Raw genomic sequence first — 12,217 nt, 5'->3', positions numbered from 1 at the left:
GCCACCCTACGCAACACCACAGAGTATGACGCTTCCTCCTCCGTAGCCACGGTAAGAGGAGACAACATGCCAAGGTCGGTTGAAGTGTCAAGACCACTGGCATCCCCCAGTTCCTCTCTCCAGTCCTGTTCAGTATCAAGCTGGTCAGTTAAATGGTCACCTAACCCCTACCAGTCCTCCTCATCTTCCTCTGGGTGCAACTGTTGTTGGAAAGGAACCCCAGGAGTGAACAGGGGCATGAAAACACCACCTGGTGCCGGATCCAGCGTCGGACGATGCCGGTCCGGCTCCGTGATCACGTCGGGGTCGACACGGGCCGCGGAGCCGACCGGCGCCAAACATGGCAATGGTGCCATATGGTGCCCCCTTGGATCTGGATCGAAGGGGGGCCTGAGGCGCCGGCAGCAGCGAAGACACGGAGCAGACTGTCAGCGATCAAGCAGTTTTTGAGACCGCCCCGCAAAGCCTTCAGCGTCAACAACTGACTTGGAGTCGTGGTCGCGCTCCAGGCAAAAGAGGCCCACGCGGTGCAGATCCGTCACCGACATGAATCGGGTACAGAAACTGCAGGCCTTAAAACCGGGCATCCCTCGTGCACCTGTTCGGAGTCAGAGACTCGAAACAATAAGTCGACAAAAGTCGAGAAAAACTTAGTCAAAATATGACTGAGGTACTGCTCTTCCTGGATCTGCGCTGGCTGGCGCGGAAAAAGAAAGAACTGACGTCAGCACGCGAGGGCGGCGTCTAAGTAGCTGTTGCGACGTAATCCCGGTGACCACGGCGGACGGGGAGCCGACAGACGCCACCTTCCAACGGGCAGAGTTATTGTTGACGAAAAAACTTTCCGGATCCAGCCTGACACCTGGGGGTAATTCTAAGGTAAGGAATCTATAACTAACATGTTTCTTTCAGATAAAGCCATGTAGTAACATGCGCAAAGCCGCGTAATGGCTGCAGAGCTCATGCTAACTTAGTGACGACGGCAATGTCCCCATGGGCAATGTGATAGCCGCCCCTTGGCCAGGTCAGTAGCTCCTAGGTAAACTATACTCAAAGGTAAGCAGAGCCGAAGCGGGTTGTTTAAAGGCCAAATCGTTGAAAAAAATTCCAATTCCTGATGGATAGTGCGTAGAGGCGGAAAAAACAAAAAAACGTATACTTATATACAGTATTAAAGGCCTTCGCAATGTTTCCTAGAGGTCATCTACTGAGACAGTGCACAGTGGAATGCGATTAGCTCCAACAGGGCGTCCGAACTTTCCATTGTAAAGAGGTATGCCATCCAATTAAGCAAGTCGAATGAGCAGACATGCTCCACATAAACAGAAGCAGACAGGAGCATTTCCGGGCGACCAGCATTAACTTTGATGAAACATTAAAGAAAGAGGCGCTGTGCACAAGGACAGGTACTCAAGTCTGCTGTTGCTCCACATGTAGGATCATACACAAAGCGTCCACCCACGGAACAGTCATGGTCATGGGCCATCAACAAACCCATCCACAGTTCATAATCCAGGGCAAAGTGTGATGTATTGGAGAGGCAGACAGGCAGGGCCCATTGAAAGGGGCACAGGAGGCAGTAGAACACTGGTTGCACACGTGAGGTAGGCGTAGCGGAAGATAAGCCTATAGCCGATGCTAAGAGCTGACAATGGCATTAAACCAAAATGTTGCCGCATCTATCCACAGTACAGCCGCAATTGGTCTCGACTGGGCAGAACCACATGTCGGGCAGCCATTACGGAGAAGTAAAAGAAGTACAAGTGCTCCGCAAACCAGTAGAAAGGGAAACACCTCAGAAGGCACTGGAAAAAATAGAATGAATAAAGGCTGGGATTACTCCAAAAATAGTTGGAAATGAAGAGACAAGGCCGGATCCCACAAGTTTAAAATAAATGGGCCAGGTCCTCGGTATCGGATGCTTTAAATGTTTGGTGAATTAGTTCTCCAAAATGCAGTGGGATATTCGTGTTCAACAGTGACTGAATTTCACTTGATGTCCTCGCCATCTGCAATTCGAAGTTCTCAGGAGCTTATGTGAGAGCGACTTATTCTTGAAAAAGGCTTGCAATGGTAAAAAACGACTTTGGGTGCTTTTCACTACCAGGACATGTAAAACTTAAATTCACACATTCTACGTTCTGAATACAATGCACCCTACCCTGTGAGCCTTTAGGGTCTACCTTAAGGGTGACTTGTACGATTAAAAGGGAAGGTTTAGGCTTGGTAAAAGGTTAATTTTGCCAGATAGAAAGGGTAGTTCCTTACTGCACTTGTGGCTGCAGTGGTAGGGCAGAGTCATGTTTAAAAAGGCTACTTGAGTGGGTGGGACAATGAGTGATGCAGGCCCAATAGTAGCATTTAATTTACAAGCCCTGGGTACATGTGGCGCCACGTTATTGTGAACTGAGAAGTAAATTAAATGGGCCAATCAGATGTAAGATTGCAAATAAGGACATTTGTCTTAAACTCAATATATTGCTGTTTTAGGTCCAAGACCTCAGCTGCTTTGCTAATTAACTCTGTAAATTATGCACTCTCTTCTATTGGAGGTTCCCACTGGCGAGTTCAACCCTGTATCAGGGGGAAGTATCAAGCTTCCTGGCCTTTTGTAAGTCGATGTAAAAATTATCATCATAATTAGGGGCTAAATCATTCTCATCCATATCATCATCATCTTCTGGGTGCTGGCAAGCTTTGGTCAGAATCGGAGCTAAAAAGATAATGGAGTCTCTGATGGAATGTCCGCTTTAGTAGGGGCATAGGATTAGAATCAGGCTACATGGTGACCCGTTGTGCTTTAGCGATTTCATAGCATCTCATTTGTCAGGTTCATGCTGAAATTGGTTCAGGGTCAGACATAGGATACAGCACCAGATCTTCCCGCTGCACCAGCATTTCTTTACCGTTGTCGACACAGAAGGGACTGACGCAGCTCGTGGAGCCAGGCTCGAAGTCTGCTCTGGAGCCAGAATGGAGCCCGGAATAGATTCAAGGGAGTCAGACAGTACAGAGGACAGATCCACCAGTGATAGTCTGACTGAAGTTCCCTGCAGAACCTTGGGCCTGGAAGAGCGCCAGTGGGAGCCAGATGAGTGCCAAATACCTGCAACATGGTCTCCTTGAAGGTTTCTATCTGCATGTGGTGTCAACAATAGCCCAAGAAATTCACACCAGGACCAACTGAAGAATCTGAACTGCAAGCAGAGATCTGGAGGGTAACTGACCGATGTAGTGATGTTGTTGCACCATCTCTTTAGATAGAGAGTAGTGGGATGGGGTTGAGTCCAGCTTCATTTACTTGTGTTTATTATTTGGACTCACCAGAAGTTTTCAACCACAAAGTTGACCACTCGTGGAAGTGACCTCAGAAGTTGTAGCGCATCTGCACCCATAACTCGGAGCAGAAGAACCAGCTACTTCTTGTGTTTGGCAACATACGTGTTTGTTTCTCGGTCCCAGATTGCCTTCGAGTTTTGCTACTCACCTAAACACCAGACACACGCCCCATGCTGGTCCATGACTGACATCGGTTTTCTAAAGTCACAGCATGATCTGAAACTTGAAGGGCACATAATTCCTTAACACACTGGAATTTTTCCTATTTTAAGAATTGTTGAAAGGCCAATGCAATTGGAAGCAGAACTCCGGACCCACATCAGATGGCACAGAAAGAGAGGAACTGACATCAGCAGGCAGGGGTGGTGCTTATATGCAGCTTCAATCAATCAATCACTTCTGGGTGGTATGGAGTCAAGGTGGAGCCACATAGTGCCACCTAGTGGCACATGGGAGCATTGCTAGTGGAAGCTTTCTGAATCCAGTCTGGCATGTGCTGAGTATTCTAAGGTAAGGAATCAGCAGTTAGAATTATCCTTCAGAAACAGTTTTTAGCAACACGAATATCCCTGATGCGGTACTAAAGTTAATGATATGGTTTACATGAGACAGCGTTTAACAACCTTTCAATAAGACCTTTCAATAAAATAAAAGGTTTACTTTTGTTAAGTCCAATGCAAACAGGAAAAACACCTGTAGGTTCTGGACAGCAATGTTGCTTGGCACACACAGCATGTTCTAGAAGTTGATAACTAGTAAACAAAGATGTATCAACTATAAACTGGGATAAGCTACAAAAAATTTAATATCCAAAGCAGCTAGTGGGCATGTGAGTGACTGAATACATTGACGGACTGAACTAACACATCGACTAGCATAGACTATGTATTCAAACCACAGTGCATCATTCAAATCTCTACAGCAACTAAGTGAAACTTCACGAAAGTGTTTAAGATGTCTATCGAACAGCACATCATAAGGCCTGAAAGTCAATAAGTGGCCTGAATACTAGACAGATGAAATGGTGGTCAAGTGTACCAACCACAGATGTTACTTCTTAATTTCAAAGTGGTGCAATCTTTATCAGTTAAACATTACATTTCTAATGCCAATCTCAACACTCTAGTTTCCAGTATTACTGTTTCTTTAAATAGGTAAGCGTATTCTGGCACAATGCAATTATTTGATATGCTTATAGAGGTCAAGTACAATTCCCATTTGGTTGCAAAGAATTCTCATCGTTCCTTCCTTCCTTAAATTATATCAAACATAGGAGTTGGTGTGCTTTTCTTAAAAACATAGATATTTTATTTGTTAAACACAAATACAAGGGATTTTAATGGTGTTTTATGTGACATTTAGCTGCAGTAAAAAAACTGTAAAAAAACAGTAAAAAAAGAGTAAAAAAGCACAAAAGCAACCAGATCTTGGAAAAGCCAGTAACTGTATTAGTCATGAAATACCTGTAACTGTTTTTCCTTTATGGCAAGTTCTTCCTTCCGCTTCTTTATACCGTCCAAATGTTCCTTCTGCTTTTCTTCATAATGCTTTTTATGGCGTTTACAGTTATCAACTTCCCGGTCTACTTTATCCAGTTCATCCTATGTGGTAAAAGGAATAAACATCAGCTTGTGATTTTAGAACAATCATAAGCATGAAAGAAAATACTGACTCACAAACAAATCACAAAGAGATGGCAGTAAGTGTTCTTAAATATGGACTCCTGCAATGGAGGCTCTGCCTTGTTTGTCAACTAATGCACAAGTTACTACTTGTGTAAAGATATATCTGTAAGAGACATTAATTAGTGATAGATTACTTACCTTAGAATATTCCCAGCCGTCAGACTGGATCCGGAAAGTTTTGCTAGCAGTACCCCTGCGGGTCAGTAGGTGGCGTCGTGCGACTCCGCGTCCGTCGCTGCCGTCTTATGCGCCGAGATGACGTCACGGAGACTTTTTTAGGCGCCACCCATGCGCGCTGATGTCAGTTCTGTACACGACTTTCCACACAAGGAACGCAGAGCCATGCAAGATACTGACCACTGGTGCATTGAAACTAGGGCCTTGAAAGGGATGACCTTAACCCTAGAAATCAGTTCGCAGAACGAGGAGGATGGGTGGGGCGGTAAGGAATCTATCACTAACTAATGTCTCTTACAGATATATCGTTACACAAGTAGTAACTTGTGCATCTGAAAGAGACACGTTAGCGATAGATTCCTTACCTTAGAATAGATACCCCAGCAATACCAACCCCGGTGGGGGGTCTGCGAATAAGATTACACCATAAAGTCACGGAGAACAGAACGGCCAAAGAAGCCGTCTCTCCGGACTTGACTGTCAAGGCAGTAATGCTTGGTAAACATGTGCAGCAAAGCCCACGTAGCTGCCTGACAAATGTCCTGCAAGGGAATGCCGATTCCCAAGGCAGTAGTTGCTGCAGTTGCCCTGGTGGAATGGGCACGCAGACCCACAGGAGGCTTCTTCTTAGCCAACGAGTAACAGGCCTTAATGCAGAGGACAACCCACCGAGAGATGGTCCGTTTGTGCACGGCCCAACCTTTTTTGGCACCCACGTAGCCAACAAAGAGCTGGTCATCCACCCAGAACTTTTGTGTGCTGCTCAGGTAGAAGGATGCGAAGGCGGAAAGAAGGTGGGCAAAGTGATGGTCTGTCCGATGTGGAAGGGCGTGACAACCTTTGGCAAGAAAGGACGGGTCCTTAAAACCACCTTGTCCGGATGAACAGAAAGGAAAGGAGGTTTGGAAGAAAGGGCCTGGAGCTCACTCACTTGTCTGGCAGAGGTGATAGCTACCAAGGAAGCGATCTTGAGCTTAAGACGACGCAAAGGACAGTTATGAAGGGGCTCGAGGTAGCGCACATCAGATATGTCAAGACAAGGTTTAAAGCCCATTGAGGCATGATGAATCTGCACGGGAGGAAACGTGTGCGTAATGCCTTTCAGAAAACGGTTAACAACCAGGGACTTAAAAAGAGAGGGCTGATCTGAAAGCAGTAGAAAGGCGGAAATGGCCAAAAGATAACCTTTGATAGTGCCCAGAGCGGAGCCCTGCTGGGCCAAAGAAAGAAGGAACAGAAGGACTTCGGAAAGAGGGGCAGAAAGAGGATCCACAGACTTAGCTGTGCACCATGCCACAAACTTGTTCCACCTGCAGGCGCATACCGTTTTTGTGGAGGGACGCCTGGCTGCCAGAATGACATCAGAGACTTAGGGAGGAAGAACAAAAGATGTCAACTGTCGTTGCTCAATCTCCACGCATGGAGGTGGAGGCTGGATAGGTTCGGGTGGAGGACCGTCCCCTGCTGCTCCAACAGAAGATCCTCCCGAAGAGGCAGTCGGATCGGGGGATCGATCGCCATGTTGAGTAGCTCGGGATACCAGTATATTCGTGCCCAATCCGGAGCCACAAGAACGACTTGGGCCCAGTCGTGCCGAATCTTCTTCAATACTCTGGGCAGAAGAGGTATAGGCGGAAAGGCGTACAATAGACCGCAACTCCACTCGCGATGAAGTGTCACCTGCGAGTGCCGCCTTGGAAATTCCAACGTGCAGAACTGATGACATTGCATGTTCTCTTCGGTGGTGAATAGATCTAACCAAGGCTCCCACTGCAGAAAGATACCTTGCACCACGTCCAAGTTCAGATGCCATTCGTAATCCAACAAGCACCGGCGGCTGAGTTTGTTGGCCCTAGCGTTCAGAGAACCTGCCAGGTGTTGAACCACCAAGGAAATGCCTTAATGTTCCAGGCATGTCCAGAGGCGCAGCGCCTCCTGACTTAGGGTCGAGGACCCCACCCTGCCCTGTTTGTTGCAGTACCACATGGCGATAGTGTTGTCCGTGAACACCTGCACCACACTTCCCCGGACAGAGGAAAGGAATGCCTTCAGTGCAAATCGGATCGCCTAAAGCTCCAAAAGGTTGATATGGAGCCAGGACTCCGCCGGAGACCAGAGGCCTCTGGTATCCGCCTCTCCCAAGTGGCCACCCCAAACTAGGAGGGACACATCCGTCACCACTGTGTGCTCTGATTGGGGTAGGGAGAGGGATCTGCCATTGACCCAATCGTGATTTGTGAGCCACCACTGCAATTGTCGTGCAGTGCCCTCCGAGATCTGGACGTGATCGGACAGGTTGCCCTGATGCTGTGCCCACTGGAACTTCAAGTTCCACTGCAGAGCCCGCATATGCCATCTGGCATGTTGTACTTGCAGGATGTAGGAGGCCATCAGGCCCAGGAGCTGAAGGGTCATCCTGACCGAAACCCGGGATAGAGGCTGAAAGATCGCAATCATAGCCTGAATATCGCGGACTCGCTGTTCGGGAGGATAAACCCGAAACAATGTCGAATCCAGAACTGCTCCGATGAAGGGGAGCTTCTGAGAAGGACTGTAGCAAATGCAGGAGGTCGGCCCTAGTCTGGAGGTGGGTGACAACTGCCTGGGGCGAGCCTGCCTTCAACAACCAGTCGTCGAGGTAGGGGAAGACTGACACCCCTGACCTGTGCAGATAAGCTGCGACCACCGCCATCACTTTCGTGAACACCCGAGGGGCGCTGGAAAGGCCGAAGGGGAGCACGGCAAATTGAAAATGCTCCTGGCCTACCGCGAACCGCAGTTAACGCCGGTGGGCTGGCAGGACGGGGATGTGAAAATAGGCGTCCTGCAAGTCCAACGCTACCATCCAGTCTCCAGGGTTGAGGGCAGCAAAGACTTGAACCAGAGTCAACTTCTTGAACTTCTCCTTCCAGAGGAAGTGAATGACGTTCCTGAGGTCCAAGCCCCAGTTGTCCTTCTTGGGGACCAGAAAGTAGTGGGGATAACAACCACGACCTACTTCTGGCCCAGGAACGCGCTCGATGGCCCCCTTGACCATGAGGGCCATGACTTCCTGATGGAGAAGCGCTAAGTGATCCCCCAAGATGCGGTGGAACTGAGGTGGAATGGCTGGGGGGGGGGGGGTAGACTCGAAGGAAGGGAGTAACCTCTCCTGACGAGTTGCAGCACCCACCTGTTGGAAGTGATAGAGCGCCAATGGAGAAGGTGATGACAAATCTTGCCACCCACTGGCGTGGGGTGTGCCCCGAAGCTCAGACTAGTAAGGCTTTGAGGTGGATGTCGCGAGGCGGGGGGGTGGACAGGCCCGCACGCCGGCCCACGGAGCCTCAACGCCCACAGTCAGACAGAGTTTGATTCTGCGCAGGCTTTTGACAAAACTAGCGGGCAGTGGTGCCCCTTCCCTGGCCACAAAAGGAGTGAAAAGTAGATGTGGCTGGGCGTGTGGCGGAAAGGCCCAAGGACTTGGCAGTAGCTCGAGAGTCCTTAAAACGCTCCAGCGCACTGTCGGCCTTATCACCAAACAGGCGAGTGCCATTGAAGACCATGTCCATGGGCAAGCTCTGGACATCCAGGGAGAACCCGGTAGACCTCAACCAGGCATGGCGACGAAGTGCCACGGTCGTGGAAATCGCCCTACCGAGAGAGTCCGTGGTATCTAAACCACAAAGAATGATAAATTTAGCCGCGTCCTTACCCTCGGCCACAGCCTGGGACAGCACAGCCTGGACCTCTTCAGGACACTGAGGCAACACCTCAGCAACGGTATGCCACCACATAGAGTGGAAACAGCGGCCCAATAGACATGCAGTGTTCACCGAGCGTAGCCCTAAGCTGGCCAAAGAGAGCAACCGCTTGCCGAACTGCTCCAGCTTCTTAGAGTCCTTATCCGGCGGAGCCATGGGAAAGGCACTCTGGGATGTCAAAGCTTGAATGGCCAGGCTCTCGGACGTAGGATAAGTGGTCAGAAAGGCAGGATCACCAAGCACCAGACGATGACGCCTGGCAACGTTCTTATCCACAGGCGCCCCTGTGGCCGGCCGCGACCAAGTGCCCAACAAGACATCATTGAGGGCGCCATTAAATGGCAGCAGTGGCTCCGATGAAGTGGACGTCAACTGGAGCACTTCAGTGAGGAGATTAGTTTTCAGGGCCACCGTAGGGAGATCAAGGTCAAGGACCTCAGCTGCCCGACTGAGTACTCCGTATACGAGGCACCGTCTGCCACAGTGGACGTGGGAGAGGCAAACCCCGGGTCAGAGGAGACGTCGAGGCCGCCGGCCTCTTCCAAGTCGTCCGCCCAATCCTGCTTGGAGTCGCACTGACGAGCAAGAAGGTCCTCGGACCCATCCCAGTCGTCCTCAGCCTCCGCCGTGTGCGACGCAGACTGCGGCGGCGGGGAAGGGGGAACACATGGCCTTGGTAACTGTGCTGGGAACGGCGCCAGCTGTGGCCGAACCGGCGCCATGTCCCAATTCGGATCCCAGGCGGTGACAATACCATCCGGGAACCGGGGGAGAGGCGGAACCAACGGCATCCACTGCGGCGCCGCAGCGTAGTACCTCTTGGCGTAGTACCTCTTGGCGCAGGAGCCAATGGCACAGGATCTTGCGGCGCCGGAGCCGCCGGTGGAGTCGACGACCCAGCAGGATCCTGACACGGGGCCTAAGGCGCACCGGCGGGAGACCGAGGCCTAAACAGGCGGTCCATGGCAGCAAGAAACTCTTCCACCTGTCCGGGACTCCCAGGCAGAACCCCTGTCCCCCTCGTCCGCATCCGAGAACCGACAGGGGGACGTCGGAGAGCGACAATGCTTCTTCGACTTCTTTTTATGTTGTCGCTTACCCAAGTCCGAGGGTGAAGACTTGGAACCCGAGGAGCGGTGATGGTGGCCCCGCGAGCATTCTCGGGAACGGCCCTTGGACGAGTGCCGAACTTCAAGCAACTTCTGGCGCCGCTCCCTCAAGGCCTTCGGGGACATGGCCAGACAGTCCAGACAGGACCAGGAGTCGTGGCCTCGCTCCAGGCAGTAGACACAGACATTGTGGGGGTCCGCCACCGACATTTTGCGACAGCAGGCCCCACAGGATTTAAAACTAGGCATCCCTATGCACCAGAAAGACCAACAAGAGACAAAAAGTCCCCAAAAAGATAGTAAAAAAGTGACTAGGGTACGTGCTCTAACCGGATCTCCGCTTACTGGCGTGGAAAAAGAAAGAACTGACGTCAGCGCACATAGGTGGCGCCTAAGTAGTCTCTGTGACGTCATCTCAGCACATACGACGCCAGCGACGGACGCGGTGCTGCACAACACCACCTACTGACGCGCAGGGGTACTGTTACCAAAACTTTCCGGATCCAGTCTGACGCCTGCGGATATTCTAAGGTAAGGAATCTATCACTAACGGGTCTCTTTCAGATATCTCTTTTCAGATCTACCTGATCAGAAATAGACTGCTGAAGAATGACTCACAGGATCATTATTTATATTTCATAATAAGTATATAACAGGAACATCTTATCCTGATGCCCTGTAAAGTAATCAATGTGTACAGGTCTAATTGATTTCTTTCAGTCCAAAACTGTGAACATCTGTGACTCCATCTCCAGAATACCAGAGCAACCGCTACTGTTGCACTTCATCACCTTTGTAAAGAGCAACTTACTTACCTTCAGTAATGATCTTCCTGGTGGATACTCTATCTAACCACAGATTCCTCACCTTGTGAATATTCCCTGGGTGTCAGAAAAGATCTGGAAAGTTTGAAACAAAACTCCTGGGTGCCAGCAGGTGGCAACATCAATGTGCATGAATGTCAGTTGCTCTCTTCGGCTGCCATGCCCTCAGATACAGAGGCCATCAGTAGATTGGCAAGACCCGGGGTCGAATTTTAGGGTGGAAACTTTTAGATGAAAAACATCCAAATTACAGAACAGGAAGACTAGAGGGTTGGTGAGGAATCTGCGGTTAGATAAAGTATCCACCAGAAAAATTGTTACAAAAGGCCAGTAAATTGTTCTTCCAACACTAACATCAGATTCCTCTTCTTGTGAATAGATACCATAGCAGTACCTCCCAAGCTTCAGGGTCAGTGACCTGGATAAGATCAAAATGTTCTGTAGGACCGAGCAGCAAAAATGCGCATATCAACAGATCCAACTCTCAAGGAAGTAGAAGTTCGTGAAAAGCACCTATAAAGAGGCTCTTAAGAAATTCCACAAACTTCTAAGATGTAGGAGGAGGTAACATCTTTCCAGATGTACTGAGGGTGCAGAAAATTATTTTAAAGAAATGTTTAGGATCATTAAATCTTTTACTAAACCTATAGCGTTGGATTGGAATTTCCACCTCTCCCAGGCCCTGTGCTCTAATTTGTCAGAATTTTGTATTCTTCATTCACGCCAGTGGCAGAGTCCCTAAGAATCAACGACAATAAAGTCCCTCATAATGGTCTGCATGTGTTCTCGGAATTTCTCCCTGCAACAGTAGAGGAGACACTGGTCGAACTCATGAAATGTAAATCGGGTTCCCCGGGAGATCCCAGTCAGGCTCGATGGTTCAGATCTTTGTAGTCCAAGTTTAATCCTATTCTTAACCAAATCTGGAATCCGTCTTTTAAGATAGGACTTTTTCCAGCCTGATGGAAACAGGCCTGTTACCACTGCCAAAGAAACTCAATGCTGATCTCCACAGTGCTTAGCAACTTTAGACTGATTTCCCTTCTATCTGCACCGGTTCAGATTCTAGAGAAATTGGCTCAGAATCAACTAGCTGACTTTGTTGAAGTCAATGGACTCCTTCACGACTCCCAGTCTGGCTTCCGGTCGGGTTATAGCAAAGAGACAGCGTTGTTAGAAGTAGCCGATTCGGTGAGAATGTCAGTGGATGTCGGCTCTGCTGCAATGCTTGTGCTGCTGGACCATTCAGCGTCCTTTAAGACGGTGTCTCATTCTATGCGGAGATTTAAATATTTTGGCATACAGGGAGTGGCTCTTGACTGGATCACATCTTACATTGA

General features: G+C 49.4%; 1 protein-coding gene across 2 annotated transcripts in view; it reads right to left on the bottom strand.

Moving 5' to 3' along the window:
- SMC6 (structural maintenance of chromosomes 6) overlaps nt 1-12,217 on the bottom strand; it is a 1,026,872-nt gene that overhangs the window by 230,046 nt on the left and 784,609 nt on the right. For both annotated transcript variants that reach the window (XM_078647759.1, XM_078647758.1), the window contains exon 21: nt 4,803-4,940. In XM_078647759.1, coding sequence (XP_078503885.1) covers nt 4,803-4,940 — 138 coding nt within the window. The remainder of the gene's footprint in view (nt 1-4,802; nt 4,941-12,217) is intronic.

The sequence above is a fragment of the Lissotriton helveticus genome, chromosome 6 (genome assembly GCF_964261635.1).
Source record: "Lissotriton helveticus chromosome 6, aLisHel1.1, whole genome shotgun sequence".
Taxonomy (NCBI): domain Eukaryota; kingdom Metazoa; phylum Chordata; class Amphibia; order Caudata; family Salamandridae; genus Lissotriton; species Lissotriton helveticus.
The sequence above is the reverse complement of the archived record's forward strand: the minus strand, read 5'-3'. Positions and strand labels throughout refer to the sequence as shown.